The sequence below is a fragment of the Urocampus carinirostris genome, chromosome 16 (assembly GCF_059441175.1).
Source record: "Urocampus carinirostris isolate Australia breed hairy pipefish chromosome 16, RoL_Ucar_1.0, whole genome shotgun sequence".
NCBI lineage: Eukaryota > Metazoa > Chordata > Actinopteri > Syngnathiformes > Syngnathidae > Urocampus > Urocampus carinirostris.
This window is the reverse complement of record NC_142364.1, coordinates 8,166,027-8,183,451: the sequence shown is the minus strand read 5'-3', so window position 1 is coordinate 8,183,451 and position 17,425 is coordinate 8,166,027. Positions and strand designations below refer to the sequence as shown.

General features: G+C 40.4%; 1 protein-coding gene across 1 annotated transcript in view; it reads left to right on the top strand.

The window, feature by feature from the left end:
• Nucleotides 1–1,759: 1,759 nt before the first annotated feature.
• Nucleotides 1,760–17,425, top strand: part of cplane1 (ciliogenesis and planar polarity effector 1) — a 56,828-nt gene continuing 41,162 nt past the window's right edge. The window contains exons 1-16 of the mRNA XM_088355515.1: nt 1,760–1,873; nt 3,565–3,700; nt 3,764–3,883; nt 6,926–7,158; nt 7,231–7,334; nt 8,815–8,971; nt 9,662–9,765; nt 9,851–10,033; nt 11,149–11,392; nt 11,457–11,627; nt 12,928–13,655; nt 13,723–13,901; nt 14,973–15,038; nt 15,098–15,262; nt 15,327–15,482; nt 17,140–17,371. Of these exons, the coding sequence (XP_088211641.1) occupies nt 1,793–1,873; nt 3,565–3,700; nt 3,764–3,883; nt 6,926–7,158; nt 7,231–7,334; nt 8,815–8,971; nt 9,662–9,765; nt 9,851–10,033; nt 11,149–11,392; nt 11,457–11,627; nt 12,928–13,655; nt 13,723–13,901; nt 14,973–15,038; nt 15,098–15,262; nt 15,327–15,482; nt 17,140–17,371 (3,059 nt within the window). The 5' untranslated portion in view covers nt 1,760–1,792. The remainder of the gene's footprint in view (nt 1,874–3,564; nt 3,701–3,763; nt 3,884–6,925; nt 7,159–7,230; nt 7,335–8,814; nt 8,972–9,661; nt 9,766–9,850; nt 10,034–11,148; nt 11,393–11,456; nt 11,628–12,927; nt 13,656–13,722; nt 13,902–14,972; nt 15,039–15,097; nt 15,263–15,326; nt 15,483–17,139; nt 17,372–17,425) is intronic.

Genomic DNA, 17,425 nt, shown 5'->3' with positions numbered 1-17,425 from the left:
GTTTCTACGGCAACGGGTCGAGGCTTCTCGCCGAGAGGATTATGGGAAATATGTTTGGACCATCGAAGGGAGGGAGTTTCGAATGACATATTAAAAACATCATTAGTTGCGGTTGAATATTGTTAATTACTTTGTAAATGAACTATCGAAGTAGAGGGAGCATGTGTTCCCGAAAATTGTGTCAGTACGACGAATATTTTTGGTGTGTTTCTGTTTCCTTTTCTCGGACAAATGAGCTAGGTGGCTAATGCTAACAACAGCTGTGTGTGGTCGTCATTGGCAACAAAATGGTGGAACGGTGAAGATAAACTCCGTTTTTAAGGGGAATCTTTAACAAATTGTGCCAACTAGTAATACAAAATGTCAAAAGCTTGGTCAGAGCTGCCGGAATAGCACCGTGAAGATGGCAGTATTGATGAAGAAAAAGAGTGCAGACCTCGGTATGTACGCTAGAGGCTAGATGGCTAAGAAAAAGATCATTGTTAAATTATAGCAACAATTCGTAAATGCAGTGCTTGATTTGTTTTCTTTTTATTTTCTTTAAATAAGGACACATTTGCATGAAAAAAACAAGCATTTCAGCAAACAAATGCAAACAGAAAAGGTCGCATATTAAACAGTCACACTTTCGTATGATTCGGCTAATTTTTCTCTAATCTTTGTCACTAAAAAACCTAATTGTTAATTACTACGAAGGGCTACCAGTTTGCTTTGCATTCCCAAAAGAACAACGTATTATGTCATTACAATGTAGTAACTATGTTATTTTATTACCAGGTTGTATGGGCGCCACCAGGCAGTACATGCCCAACATACACCACAGGATATGGTGACCCTACGACCATAGTTGTTATGTGATCCAACCAACCCAAAAATAGAAGAACTGTAGCGTTAAAATAGCTTCACTCAACCCCAAACCCCTGTATAAGGGCACAGAGTAAATTACATATATAGTGATTCTCAACGAGTGTGCCGTGAGAAACTATCCAATGTCACTTTTTAAAATTTAAAATTTTATAAAACATTTATGAATCATTTTCTCCAAATATTACGCCATTGTCAAGTGTCTGTGCTGTAAAAACTGGGGGTATTATAAATTATATTGTAATTAAACATACTGTTCAGTGTCATTTTATAACGTTTTTCCACAACTTTTTTCAAATGTAAAATGTAGGAAAAAAACATCAATTAAATAAGTTAAATTATCTGGTATAGCATTAAAGAATTATTTTTACAGTCATTTAAAAAAAATCAATTGAATTGAAATACAAATAATTACTCGTTATACATTCCTTATTAAAAAAATGTCTGCCATAAGGAATATCTTTTTAAATTTTAGATATTATTTTAGTTTGCTAAAAAAAATTATATGCCCTGGCTCAAAAAAGGTTGAAAAACACTGGATTATATCCCAATTTAGAAAATAGTTTTGAAAGAATTCATCGTGTATTTAAAGACACTGATCATGTAAATCATTTCTCATGCCAGTTTGAAATCAAATTTATTGGAGGATCACATTGATCCGTCATTTCTTTTCAAAAACAATCAATCGGTTACTCAGACTAGCACCACGTCTGTACAATACATAAAGGAGTTGCCATTGTTAAAAATGTTAAATAGAAATAACACTACTAAACACACGTTTATGTTTTGTTATAAAATGCTTTCCCAACAAAATACATACCAATATAATAAGAAAATATATACTGTGTATATTGCTTCCTTTCTTTCAGGTTGTCAATGAGCTCTTCCGAATAGCATCAGTAAAAACTGATGGTGTCCGGCAACAAGCATGGAGCTGAAGTTAGATGTGGTTCTGTCCTCCAGGATCAAACGAAAGAAACCATGGCCACGATTTTGCTGGCTTGGACAGGTACAGATTTGACCAAAAATAGAAAATGCTAAGGACATTAAATGTAGACAATTCAAGGATAAATACAAGACAGTAGACCAGGGGTGTCAAACATGCTGCCCTGGGGCCAGATCAGGCCCGCTAAGGGATTGAATCCGGCCCGCGAGACAACGCTCAGAGAAGCGCAAGAGAAAAACGAGTTGCAGGTTGAAATATGTCCACTTGATGTTGCTAAAGCCAGGTGCCTCTCACAAAGACTGTGGACTTGTATTTCTCTCTCTCTCTCTCTCTCTCTCTCTCTCTCTCTGTCTCTCTCTCTCTCTCTCTCTCTCTCTCTCTCTCTCTTTCTCTCTCTCTCTACATATATCTATCTATCTATCTATCTCCTTTTTTCCCCTCCCCTTTTCTCTCTCTCGCTGTCTCTCTCTTTCACTTTCTGTGTCTCTCTTCTTCTCTTTCTTTGTTTATCTTTGTCTCTTTTTCTCTCTCTTTGTCTTTTTACCTTGTTTTGCTCCATTTTCCCTTTTCTCTCTGTTGTCTCTTTCTCTCTCTCTTGCTTTCCCATTCTTGTCTTCTCCCATTCTCTCTTTCTCTCCTTCTTTTTTTCTCTCCTTCGCTCATTTTATTTCTCTTTGGATATCTGTATTTCTCTCTTTCTTTCCCCCTCTCTCATTATTTGTCTTTATCTCTTGTTTCTCACGTTTCACGTTGTCTCTCTCTCTCTTTTTTCTCTCTTTCTCCCTTTCTCTCTTTCTTTGTCCCACCCTCTTTTTCCTCTCCTACGCTTTGTCTAATTTATTACTCTCTTTCTTTCTCTTTAATCTGCTAGTCCGGCCCCTGAGAGAATATTTGTTCTCTCCTGTGGCCCCCAAGGTAAATTGAGTTCGACATCCCTGCAGTAGACCCTTGCGATAGGACATTATTCCGTTCTGAGGCGGGGATGACAAAGGAAAATTGCGGTATAGCGGGGAAAGGAAACCTCAGTATCCCAGATAAAAATATTTAAAAAACAAAATGGTGTATATTAGTAAGTACTACTTAAGTCTCATATGTGTGCTTAGGTATGAATAACAGTAAATACTGAAAGGAAAAATGAAATTTAATATACCTTTTGTCACGACCGGAACGGAAACAGGACCCACTCGCGTAACGTTACTCAGTTTTATTGGGAAGAAGGGAAAGGATTCACACACGATCCGGTGATCGCGGGGAGCAGGTCGCTCTGAACGCGGAAGTGGGATTTCCCTGGCGAGCGATGGCGGTGTCGCGAACAGAAAAACGGGTCTGAAGAAGAAGACCAAAAACATAATCGGGATGGGAAAAAAGTCGAAAGCCAGGAGAGGAGAGTGGACGTGGTCAAGATCAAACAGATCGTAGCGGGAGACAAACAGGAGCAAAACCATGGGATAGGCTAAAAAGGCTTGCCGTGTAGAAACAGATTCGCAGACGGACCGACCAGAGGGGACTGACAGGACAGAGTTTAAATACTGACAGGGAGCCAATCCGTCAACAAGCTGCAGCTGGCGCCACACGGGGGACAATTGGGCATCATGGCGACCGTGACACTTTTGGGGTCTACTGTATGTTTTTTGTCCTTGACAAACATAAATATCAAGGTAAAGATCTCCCTGATCACATTTAAATGGTTTACAGTAATTGGATAGCTCTAGTAGCAATCATCTTTGCAGTTCAATTATCTCTCGGTGTTCTAGGAGAAGGAATGCGTCTTCCTGTTCGACGACAAACGGATCAGCGAGATCAACATGGTTTCTGGGCGCACCAAGAAAAAGACCCCCAAACTCCATTCTTTGCTCAACACCGTGGTGACGATGGCTCCGTCCGGCAATGGTGGGTTCCGATGTCGGGAGTTGAAATTAGCTCTCCTGAAACAATGACTTGCTTTTTTTCTAGGAATGTGGTTTTGCGGAATTTTAGCGACAGGAGAGCTGTTTTTATGGAACAGGGATAACGACGTTTTGAGGACTGTCGTGGCGACCATTGCGGTTATCCAGATGATGAATTCGCTTCAGGGTATGTGATAAATAACATTTCTAATATGGATTTCAAGTTGTGCATGTTCTGTTCAAGTGTTTTACTCTAATGCAGAATTGAGGAGGCCAAAGAGCCATAAAAGCCAAAATATTTTGATTTTTTTGGGAGGGAGCCACACCAAATATTTTAAGACAATATTCAACCAAACCCTTCTTCAGACAAAAACTCATTCTCCAGCACATTATATTATGATATGTTTGATGATTCGATAAATTTATGAAATAATAACAATGCCAGAACCTGTGTCCTAAATAAATATAAATATACCACTTAAAATTTGTCTCCCTCCCGCAGTTACTTAAGAGTGTTGAGGCTCATTTGGACTGCCATTTTGGTCCTAAATAATGGTTTCAAATCAAGGTGAGAGCAAAGCTATTTTATAAAAATACCACAAAATACTGCAGATGAAGACACTAACCTATTAACCTTCAGAGCAGCCCTGCTTATAGCGCCCCCCATTGAGACTGGGAGGTCGCTGGTTCGCGCCTCGGCCGAGACATACCTAATTGGTATAATGGCGGCGCCCTCTGTTGGCTGCGGCTGCATCGACTCGCTACAACGGGTCAGGTGTATCGACATTTCGTTCTGTGTACATTGTTACACAGAATGACAATACAAAGGAAATTATTATTATTATTATTCTACCATTTACCTAATCAAACTGCTCTATGTGCTTTGCTAAGCTTCTGGGTATTTCAAGTTTGTTATGTGGCTTTTCATCATAAAGTGTCCCAACAATGAACATAGATTGCTTAATGAGCTTCCACATAAAGGATTATTTATTAATTTACAGCCAAAACGGCGTCTGTTGTTGTGACACCTTGACTGTAAACTGTAGTTGAAATTGTGTCCTATATATATACTGGACCCATTAGCAGACAGTATCGATTTGGCTTTGCACATGTGACTATCGGCTCGGTATGTATCAATATATTTGGTAATTGCACAATGTTTAATATCCGAGCCATTAGTACTCATGAAATAAACCATAAATGGCATGCGAGCCATATGTTCCTGACCCCTGCTCTGAGGGCTACAACCAGAAAAAAGGTAAGTTTATAAATAACACTTTTTGTTTATTATTTTTTCATTTTAACTTTTTTGAGGAATCTGTTTTAAACATATATCTAAATAAGTTTTTTTACAATGTAGAAACACTTAAAAATAAAAGGTAAAAAAGGAACCGATCCAGAATTTATCCCGGTTGTTGGATCCAACAAATGACAATTTTTTTGCCAATTTTGGGAGGATTTTCATCTGATTTAACAATATTTTTTCTCCAAGCATTACCTATATTTGTATTAAAAAATAGTTTCAGGAAGGGTGAAAATAGGTCCCGGCCGATGGGTGGTCCAGGGTTCAATTCCAGGGAGCACAGCCTCCCCGTGTGGTGTTTGCATGTTCTCCCCGTGCCTGTATGGGTTTACTACAGGCACTCTGGTTTCCTCCCACATCCTAAAAACACGCCTATCAGGTTAATTGGCCGGTCCAAAATGTCCCTAGGTGTGAATGAGCGAGTGAGTTTTCTGGCTGGCAACCAGTTCAGGGTGTTCCCTGCCCACTGCCTGAAGATAACTGGGATGGGCTCCAGCACCCCACGACCCTACTGAGGATAAGCGGCGCAGAAAATTGATGGATGGATGGAAAAATAGATGCAATTTTTTTTTCAAATCCTCTTTTTTGTTAAATTGTTATATCAGACCAGATTGATATTGATATATATATATATATATTTTTTTGGTACTGAACGGTCAAAATTTGGTATTCATTTTCGCAAAATAAAACAGAATTTAGTATAAAGTAACCCATGTAGTGGGTCCGACCGAAATTGGATTGTTTTTGCCCCGCTATCACCCATCTTTGTATTATTTGTAATGAAAATTAACCGGGAGAATAAAATACCTAACTTTTGTATTTTTATTATTATTTTTTTAACATAAAATTAACTTTTTATGTTATATCAAATCAAAGTAACAATTCTTCCATCCTAAAAGTGTAAATAGAGGACATGCGAACTTTTAAACATGTAGATAAATATAAAACTGATGTATACATTTATCAAAAATTACACTCACACACACACACACACACACACACACACATATATATATATATATATATATATATATATATATATATATACATATGTATATATGCAGCACGGCGGCGCAGTGGTTAGCGCATGTGCGGCACAGTTCTATGGTCTTGGGAACCTCCAGCTCCAGACTTCCTGTGCGGAGTTTGTATGTTCTCCCCGTGCTTGCGTGGGTTTCCTCCAGGCACTCCGGTTTCCTCCCACATTCCAAAAAAACATGCATTTCAGGTGAATTGGCCGGTCCAAATTGTCCCTAGGTGTGAATGAGCGAGTGAGTTGTCTGTCCCTATGTGCCCTGCGATTGGCTGGCAACCAGTTCAGGGTGTCCCCTGCCCACTGCCCGATGATTGCTGGGATGGGCTCCAGCACCCCCGTGACCCTACTGAGGATAAGCGGTGCAGCTGATGAGATGAGATATATAATGTGATTTTTTTTTTTCAGGACAGTCAGATTAGGAAAGGAATATGCTAAAATAATTTAGTTTAGTGTGTGTTGTTTTTTGGTCTGTTTTTCCTGTGAGTGAATGGGTGCTGCGTTGTGTTTGTAAGGTTTATTATCGCTTAATAAGGGGAATTTCAATCATTAATTTGGGGAGGAATTGGCACCGGTGGAAGGGTATGGAAAAGGCCTATTGAGCCCAAGGGAAAAAAATATTGTAAACTTCTTCTACAAAGTATGTCTTGGTATATGCCGATAGGTGCTGCCTTGTGTTTGAAAGTTTTATTATCGCTTGATAAGGGAAAATGCAACCATAGTAAAGGGATTTATTGGCTGAGGTTGATTGGTATGTAAACATATTTTTAAGGAACAAATATTTTTTAGTGTATGCTTCAGGCTGCTTATAGACACTCACAAGGCCGCGAATTGTCCTAGGGCCATAGTTTTGACACCAAAATTGTATTTTTGTCCTAATTCCATTCTCGCAGGGACTTCAGAACGGTTGTCCGTCCACGTATCCGATGACGGGTCGCGCGTTTTGTTAGTCACCACGTTAGGGCGAGCCTTCCTATGGGAATGCACCGACTTGGAGGATTTGACTTTGGTGTGCGACGACACAGTGGAGGGAAAGTGGGTGCAGATACCGCCACCTCAAGACACCCCTCTGCCTACTTTAAAGGACAAAGAAGCATCCCACAGCTGTATTTTTATTGACAGCGAGGTTGGTGTAGATTGATGCCATTGGTGGTTTGCGTGTGCGCTTAGTGTTTTGACCTCCGTGCTTTCATTTCAGACTTTGGGTGATATCTGCTTATTGGTGTTTGTATTTACTTCGGGGAAGAAGCTCATCCTCAGCTTTCTCAAAATTGAATGGATGGATCCTCATTTGCTGTTTGGGTGAGTGAGCATTATTGATAGTTGTTGGAACCATTTCAATTTATTTTTATTTATTTTTTGTCTTTTTTAGATCTTTTTTTAACAGTGTTTTATAATCACAATATTTTATTATGACGTTAATTGTTTTTGGTATTATTAGTATTATATTTGTTCTAGTACTTTCCAATTTTCGTAAAAATAATTTTTAAAATGAGTAAAATTCTCCACAATAAGATTTCATATAATTTTACAAATTTTAGAATATTTTTCCCCTTGTAATAAGAATTAATGTTTTTTTACTACGATGGTTTTTTTATGGTTTATCTTTTAGTGTGCAATTTGTATTTCAATTGAATTACATTTTTCATATGTTTTTGGTGTTGGTATTTAAATTTTTTTTTAATGTATGGATTATCAGTGGGATCAAACCTTCCTGTGTGTAGTTTGCATGTTCTCTCCGTGCTTGCGTGGGTTTCCTCCGGGCACTCCGGTTTCCTCCCACATTCCAAAAACATGCATGTCAGGTTAATTGGCCAGTTCAAATTGTCCCTAGGTGGGAATGAGTGAGTGAGTTGTCTGTCCCTGTGTGGCAAGCAGTTCAGGGTGTCCCCTCCCCACTGCCCGAAGATAGCTGGGATTTGCTCAAGAGCCCCCGCGACCCCACTGAGGATAAGCGGTGCAGATAATGGATGTATGGATTATTAGATAATTTTGCCCATTTAAAATAATTCTTTAGCCAGCTAAAATAATATCTAAAGAATATCTAAAAATATCTTAAAAAAATATCCTTTATGGCGGACAATTTTGCACCTTTTTAATAAGAACTGTATAACGAGCAATTATTTGTATTTCAATTCAATTGAATTTTTTCTTTTTTTTTAAATGTCTGTAAAAATAGTTCTTTAATGCTATACCAGATAATTTCGCTTATTTATTTGATTTTTTTTCCACATTTTACTTTGGAAATAAAAAAATAAATAAAAAAATGCACAAAATTTTTCCTCCAAATTTACTAAGTAATGAAATTATTAAATAATACTCATTTTAAGGACTTTTTTAACATGTTACAAGAGAGAATGAGAAGAGTTGTTTCGAATGTGTGAGTGAAAGAATAATGTACAGGTAACGTCCGACTTACAACCGGAATCTATTCCGACCAAGCGGTCATAAATCCTTTACAGTAGCGCCATCTGTTGCCGAGACGGTTTCTAGTTAGTGAGTGTAGTGATAGATTGGTGTGCTAGCTTGCTGTCCACATTTTTGTACGGATTGCTGGGCTGCTACATTCTGCGGTACAAGACATTAAATAAAAAACGTTTGCTGTAGATAAATTGCATCTGCTGGCCTTGTTCGTAAGTACGGGTGCACATCGAATGAAGTGCCATATAAATTAAACCCTTAATAGTAATAAGATACCAGTAAGATATTTAACAAATGAACTGTAGTAAATCAGATGCTGTCAACATCCTATACATGTTTGAATGTCTCATTTTTTGCTTAGTACTTTGGACTTCACAATCCAATGGGCCACCAAAACGTACCTCATGTCACGCCTGACCCCGCCCTGTCAAGCAGTCAAGTCCAGAGGTGGACTGGTGGTGGGCTTCTCTCCTGACGGACAACTTCTGGCCATCGCCCTGAACCAACGGCAACCTAAGGTATGCATTTACACCAAGGGTCACCCACTTTTTTGAAGGTTAGAGGTACTTTTTGTTACTAGTTTGAATGGTTCCCAGTTTTATATTTATTTCTAAAATAACAAATAATGGTATCACTATGGGCAAGCACGGCGGCGCAGTGGCTAGTGCGTGTGCGGCACAGTTCTGAGGTCATTAGATCGAACCTTCCTGTGTGGAGTTTGCATGTTCTCCCTGTGCTCGCGTGGGTTTCCTCCGGGTTTCCTCCCACATTCCAAAAACATGCAGTTCAGTCCAAATTGTCCCTACGTGTGAATGAGCGAGTAAGTGTTCTGTCTCTGTGTGCCCTGCGACTGGCTGGCAACCAGTTCAGGTTGTCCCCTGCCCACTGCCCGAAGATACCTGAGTCGGGCTCCAGCACCCCCGCGATCCTACTGAGGATAAGCGGTGCAGATGATGGATGGTATCATTATGTTATCACAAGGTTGTAATCGTGAGAAATAGGGTTAAAAGTCAGTCAACCACTAAAACATCATGTCAGTTAGAAATCCAATTCCTTAGAAAATCACAGTGACCCATCTCTGGTAAGCTATTTTGATAACCAGTCCACGGGCTACTCATGTGTTCTTAGGGGGCATCAGGTAGCTTACCCCCTGCTATACACCTTCTTCTGAGGTCATTCAATAACTGAAAATGTTTGTTTTGATGTAGGATACGCAAGTTCTTTTCGTCAGCACACAGAATTTTGTCTCAGTGTCTAGCGGACTTGGAGGTTGCGGTTGTAAAATGGATCAGATTCCGTCCAAATTCATAAGGTGAAATAGCATGATTTATTTTGCATGCAACTTGCTATTACAATGTATTAGATACTAATAGGTATCTAATACAACGTTTTTTTAGATCCTACTGGGTCGGCAGTCTAAGCTGGTCACATGATGGCCTTTTCTTGGCCTGCGTCCTGAAGCGAGGCGCCCTTCTAGTCTTGGCCCGTCTCGGCGGGCTTCTCGTACTCACCAGCTCCGGTTGCGATGTCGACTTTGGAGCCGCACACTTCCTCCCCCTTCATCCGCTGGTGACTTACCGGTATGTTTTCAGTCATATTTTGGGCAATTTAATCACTTACATGCATTTTAAAGACAGCCTGAGCTGTGACATCATCAGAGGAACAGCACCCTAGAAAGCCAGTCACTATATTGTTTTATGCGCTAATTAGCCGAGGAGGTTATAAGTGTTTTAATTGAAGTTTTGTTATTTTTTGTGGAGAATGCCAATGTTTTGTGTTGCAGGTGGATGCAGTAATGGTACAACAAAGGGTGACCAGACAATAAGGGGCTAACTGGCTAAAAAACCGAGAGCCTGCAACAGGGAAGGGCTAATCGGGATCGATCAACGAAAGGCTGCCACAGCCTCGGTGGAAATATGCAAGGCAGGCCCACTAAAATACATGCAGTGAAGAGCCAGGCTAACCAGTAACCTACCACGAAAAGTGGCTACGGCTACAAATATGAAGGCGGCCACGATTAAACAAACCACAGAACATGGTCAAACAGATACAGTACTAGCACCAGGCTAGCCAATTAAAAAAAATATGTGGTGAGGAGCCAGGCTAACCAGGAGCAAACAACGAAAAGTGGCAAGGGTATAGACTAAGGGATACGGCAAAACCAGTGCTAACGCCAGGCTACAAACAACACACTGTGGGAAGCTAATAAGCGCCAACGGGGAGCAAACAAAACAGGAAAGCCGTCGGTAGCTCTGACCCAAACGGGGAGCTAGCCGGACAAAATTATACCAATTGCAAAAGCGGCGAAAAACGCCACAATTGCCTACCTCCAAGCCAAAATAAGCGACATAATATCGCTGTTAACTCCACTTCTGTCCGTTCCGGAGATGGCCTCACATGATGTGTTAACAGGATTGCCATTTTGAAAGGGTTGTGTTCCTTCAATGAAGTCGCAGCTCTAAGGGAAACAGGCCACATGGGTCAATTTCTCGAGTCCCCTGGCGAATATTTTGCAACATGTTTGCATAATTGTGGGGTGGAACACTACATGTTCTGTGCCTAATTGAAAAAAATATTCTGTTTGGGAATAAGACGGCTAGAGAATTCATTTGGGTCACTTTGTTCGCTGCCATCGACGAGTGTTAACTCTATCCGTTTTCTTCAGTAGCTAAGAAATGTTGCTTTATATTTTCAGATCCAAGACAGGAGGAGCAGAAGCCTACCTGTCAAGCTCTAGCATATCAGCACATGATGCCATGAGGCAGCGCTATTCCGTCACGTGGCACCCGCGCCTTCTGTACTTTATCGTGTCCGACGGCTACATGGCTACCGTACTGAGGGTCCTCGACAGGCCTTCTCCCGCTACGCTGGTGAAAACTTTGCTGAAGAACACAGGCAAGGACCTTCAGAAAGCCTGCCAGCTTCTGGATTCATCTCAGGTACCCGCAGCAGCAAATTTCTATGCCATAAAGCAGAGCAAGGTAAACAGGGATTATTCCGCAGGTGTACACGAGGATGTGTTTGGAGTCGTACCTCACTCTGGACGTCAAGTCGTCTAGTGAGCTTCCTGCAGAGTCAATCGTATCTGCGACGTTACAAGAGTCCACTTTGCCTTATTTTCTGAAGGACCAGGGAACCTTCAACAGCACCAAAGAAGTGTTTGAAAGAGTTCAGGTTTGTTCCAATATAATGCTTTGTAGGCATGTTGGAAATCACATTTTATTTTCAGACTCAACTCCCGACTCCTCTTTGCTGCAGTTACGAGATACTTATACTATTCTCTATAAATATCTATGAATCTTAACTGAATACTTATCCTTTAAATATTATGCCATTAATGTCAAGAAAATATTACAGAAATTCAAAGTTTTTTCTTTTCCTATTTGTTCAATAAAAACTGGTGAATAGTCAGATAGCATTAAAATTAGCAATTAAATAGTCATAATCAGCATTTTTTTATACAACTTCAATTGTTACAATTTTTTTATCGGAACGTCTCCATATTCTCCAAATTTTAGTTTATAAACAAAACATTTTCAAAGATTTGTATTGTCTTTTATATTAGAGAAGAAACCAGAAATATTATCTATGTTCAAATGAAATAAAATATTGCTAATGTAGAAATTTACTTTAAAAATGCTGGTCGGCAACACATTTTGTTTTATTTTTTATTTTATGTATTTATTTTTAATATAATTTTTATGTTAATAAAAAAATAGTAGGACTTTATTTGAATGTTATTTGTACTAATTTCAATTGTTTTTCACTCGTTTCTTGGTAGTCGATTAATATTGTTTTTTGAATTAGCAAATGATCAGTCAATGAAACACATTTTTGTTATTATTCTTTTGGTATTATTAATATTCTCATCTCGTCAGCTGCACCGCTTATCCTCAGTAGGGTCGCGGGGGTGCTGGAGCCCATCCCAGCAATCATCGGGCAGTGGGCAGGGGACACCCTGAACTGGTTGCCGGCCAATCGCAGGGCACACGGGGACAGACAACTCACTCGCTCAGTCACACCTAGGGACAATTTGGACCGGCCAATTAACCTGACATGCATGTTTTTGAAATGTCGGAGGAAACCGGAGTGCCCGGAGGAAACCCACGCAAGCACGGGGAGAACATACAAACTCCGCACAGTAAGGCCGGGAGCTGGATTTAAACCCACGCAGGAGGTTCCCACGAACTGTGCCGCACACGCGCTAACCACTGCGCCGCCGTGCTGCCCTATTATTAATATTGTTTAAAATATTTATTATTATTTTATTTTTTATATAAATTTTATAACTACATTATTTTGTTATTATTTTATTAATTATTTTTGTTATTGAATTCGTTTCACAGCTTAAATAAGGCATTAAAATTAGGCCATTTCCTGCTAGCACACCGGACAGGAACTCACGGCACACTAGAGTCATTTTTTATGTTAAAATTAATTTGTTCATATTTTCTTCCCAATGTAAATTTCCTAGTCCCTCTTTGAGGACGACTCTGATATCGACGGCCCCGATCCCGCTTCCCAGCTTGCGGACGACGGCCGCCTGGAGTTTGCCTCCATGTTCGACACGCTCCACGCTTTGGACACTGACTCGAACCAAGATCAGGAAGAGCACTATGAGATGACCGTTTCCCGTCTCCGACAGGATCTCGGCAAGATCCGGAACGGGCTGCTGACGGCATGGGCTCTCTGCATGTCTCTCGGGTCGGCGGTGGAAAACCGGGCCTCGCTGCTTCAGGTTGCCGTCCTCCGCGTGGTGCAGCTCTCAGCTCTGTTTCACGTGATGCCGGACGGCGAGGCCCACTCTATAAAAAAGGGGCCGTACTGTTTTTCTTGTATTCTGGAGCTCCTCGAAGCCCTTTTCTCATTCCTCCCGTGGGATAGCACTCACTTGGATGGGCCTCCTTGCTTAGGTCTGATGGTTGAGCTCATTGAGCGGCTGGTCCACCTGTTACTAGCCCCGCCGCCAGACTTCCTCACTGTTAGTCGTGTCGACAGACTCTCCGGCGCTGTGCTCATCCTCAAGATGGCCGCCGAAGCCTTGGACTGGGCCTATATCTTGCAGAAAAGAACCGTCTGGTCCTTGGAGGAGAAAGACTCTCAACCTTTAGTGCTGGACCTCTACCACGTGCCGTTGCTTCAGGATTACTGCACAAGCCGACGTGTTCTTTCTCACTCGCAACCTCACCGACCATCCAGCAGGTTTGTCTTTTTCATTATTCCAAACGCTAGTAAATCCATCATACGAGATTTTATATTGTGCCTCCAGACTGTTTCGAGTGTGGCAGTGGGTGCACAAAATCAGCCAGCACTACAAAGACGACGTACAAAGCCTTGAGGGGGAAGACGGCAACGAGGAGCTCTCAATTATTATGTCCGAAATACAAGCAGCTCTGCAAGCGACGGGGGAAAAATTTGAAGAGGGTCCCACGTCAGTCGGTCACACGGGTAAGAAATCAACAGACCAATCATGCATTGCAAAAAGATTAAAAATATACTATAAAGCAATAAAAAAAAGATTCAGATTGTCCTTTTCAACTGACAGATAGTTTAGCTCATTTTAGGGTATATTTTTCATATTTTACAAAGACAATTCTTCATAAAAATCCATCCATTATCATGCAAACTCCACACAGGTGGTTCGATCTCATGACCTCAGAACCGTGCCGCACACGCGCTAACCACTGCGCCGCCGTGCTGCCCTCTTCATAAAAATCTTAAATTAAAAATAAAAAAGTATTACAAAAGCACAATATTATAGATAAAGGATTACTAAAAAGTATTTTTAAATGAATTACTAGAAAAATGAAATCAATATTATCCGCCATATTGAATTATTATATGTATTTTATTAGAAAAACACGTTAAAATATTATATAAAAAATAACAATGTTTTCTAATAAAAAATACTTAAAATACAAATATTCTAGTAAAAACATTCTCCAAAAATATAAAAAGCAGTTTCATTATGATGATATTATTTCCAACCTAGAAATATGAGTCTGTTGGCTTGTCATTTTCTTCTTTAAAAAATGATTACAATATTTTTATTCAATGCTTGAAATACCACACCTCAAAAAGTGTGAAAAATTAACCAAAAAATAAGAATCATCCCTCGTACAATGTTATTTTTTACGCTGATAATTTTCCGCATTTTAAATGTTTTTTATCCTATTTCACATTTACAATTATTTTTGGATAATTTCCTCAGTGTTTGCAGCCCCAAGATACAAAAAGGCAGTTAAAAATAAGGAGAAAAAAATATAATTAAAAAAAAAAAAATTGTGTAATTGTTTTTTTCCCCCAATGCCTGCACCTCCACATTGCAAAAATACAGTTAAAATATGAGAAAATGTCCGATTTATTATTTTAAAATAATTTTACAATATATTTCCTCAATTATCGATGCTCCATTCTACACGAAGTCCAGTTTAACACGGGAAATAAATAATTGAGATAACTAATACATATTTTTCCCGAGGTGAATTCATCATAAATAGTGGGGTTTTTTTCCCTCAGGTGAACAATTTATTTTCGACAGCGCTGAGACGTTTCGGACTCAGATTTGGGAAGAGAGTAAAAAATGTAAGTAGATTCCGTTCTTAAATTGAAAACGTATTTTAAAACATGTCTCTCTCTCGTAGGTTGCCCCGGTAGCGCCTCTGAGGAAACAAGGCTTTGTCTGGCTCTCCTCTACAGCCTCCTGTCTCAATACCAATTGAAGGAAGCCGTGGAACTGGGTGACCACATGGCCCACTTGGCACTACACAATGCCGGACATCATCTCAACCACGAGTCTTGCACAACAGGTCCGTCTTTTGAACGTTGTCATGTTTGTCCATGATGCTCAAAATTCCACTTTGTCTCCTGCAGCTGATCCTTTTCTGCCTGCACAACTTCACACTGATGCGGTCACTGCCGTCATTCAGGCTCTGGCGAGGTTCATGGCATCCTATTTTACCAACCAGCCACTTCACGTCTTGCCTCCACACAATGTGGCTGTACTGCCGCCGTTGCATCTACCTCATGGTTTGTGTAACATAGAAATCATAAGTCCAGTTATTTTTTTAGGGGAGCTATTTTTAAATGTCAAATATCAATGATAAATCAGCAGATTTTTTTAAATAATGTACTAGAGGTCGACCGATTATCCGGTGGGCCGATTACCGGCACTGATATTTGCAAATTTGACTGATATTGGTATCTGCATATCTATTCATTCGACTGGCCAATTATTTAGGCTCAGATGCAGACAAGCCCCTCTTCCCCTTTTCCCTACCTTTGTCTTGGACGCCCCACGCCTTCTGATTGGATAGGCGACCAGAAGCAATGCCACTGAAGCAGGAAGAATAACATCAGAGTGGAGTAAACAGCGACAGCTCTGCTAACCCGACATGAGTCCCGACATGCCTTTGAATCAAGACCGCTGATAATATTGAGATTTTTAAAGCGTGTGTGTGATTAAGAGATAGCATAAAATATATAGTGAACTTGTTTTAGGGAAGCACGTTCGAGTGGAGACCGATGTATTCTTATCATAACATTAGTTCGTTTGTCAGGACTTGTGTGCATTTTTCTTAGCTTTATTTGGAAGAAAGGAAAGGATAGTACACACGATCCGTAGATCGCTGGTTGCGGGAGCAGGTTGCTCAGACGCAGAAGTGGTATTTCTGTGTCGAGAGCGGAAAAAACAGATCTGTGGCCGGGACGGGGGAGCAAAAATCGTAGCCAAGTTCAGAAAACGGTAGGAGCCGGGAAACAGACAGGAATCAGAACATGAAGAGTCAGTGTGGAAAGGCTTGCCTAGCGTTAGCAGAGGTTCACAGACGGACTGATAACCAGAACCAGGAAGACGGGGGTTTGAAAAGTGACAGGCAGCCAATCAGCGTCCAAGACAGTTAGCCAAAGGAGCAGACTCAGCCGCATCAGTAATCATGACATTCGTCAATCAAGCGTGTGTCTTTGTGAATGAGAGAGAGCATCAAAAGCACACTAAAGTGGAAAGCTGAGTGATTAGCTGTTACCGTAACATTAGTTCGTCAATATGGCTCTAAAACAGCATTTCTCACTTTTCGATTTTCGAGCTCTGTTCAAATTTCCATGCACTTTTTGTTTTAAGTTTATTTAAATTATGTGGGTTGTATTGACATTTTATTTAATATTGTAAAAAAAAATCAGGGATCTATTTAAGTTTTTATGTACCTTTATATAAGCCTAATTTTATTTCCTTCACTCTTAGTTTTTGGTTAAAGTTCAAAATTAGTCATGCGCTCTAATAAACTTTTATCTTTCTTGGGGTTTGGGTTGGCATTTGGACTACTTCAAGCAGGTCTTTTCTTACTTTCACCATGTTTCTGTTACACTTACAAAGAGAAATAACCAAACGATCATGAGGTCCCTCTCCCCCACTTCCCCCACCCCCTATTCCTCCTACCTAATGTGCTCTGCCCTGAACATCTTTGCTAAAAGTTAAAATAAGCGCAGTTAAAATAAAATAAAGAGGCTCTTTGAACTCAATTGGTCATTGTTAACTCATACTAAAGATAATCTATTTGAATTTCAACTTTTTAAGGACACCACACTTCAGCTCCATTCTATGCTACGACAACTTATAGTGGTGCATTATCACACACTGTCACTTCAATTTGAAATAATGTCTATTTGTATATCATCCCTTTTTTCTCAGCTTCAGACGCAGGTCGGCTAGTGCCGCTGTGCCAGGAGACGGCGGCTCGAGCGATCCGGCAGCAGCACATGTCGGAAAAGTGGTCTGTGGACTACACTATGGACCTGCTCCTGCTCGGAGGTCTGCTCCCTGAGACGGCATGGTTGGCCGACAAACTGGGCGACTGGAAGACCAGTGCCACCATCAGCCTCGCTTATGTCTACTACAGTCAGGCCCATTTGGACTTGACTCGGTCGGTGTCGGTTGGTGTGGTTCTGTCATCTTTTGAATTCATGTCACAATTTTC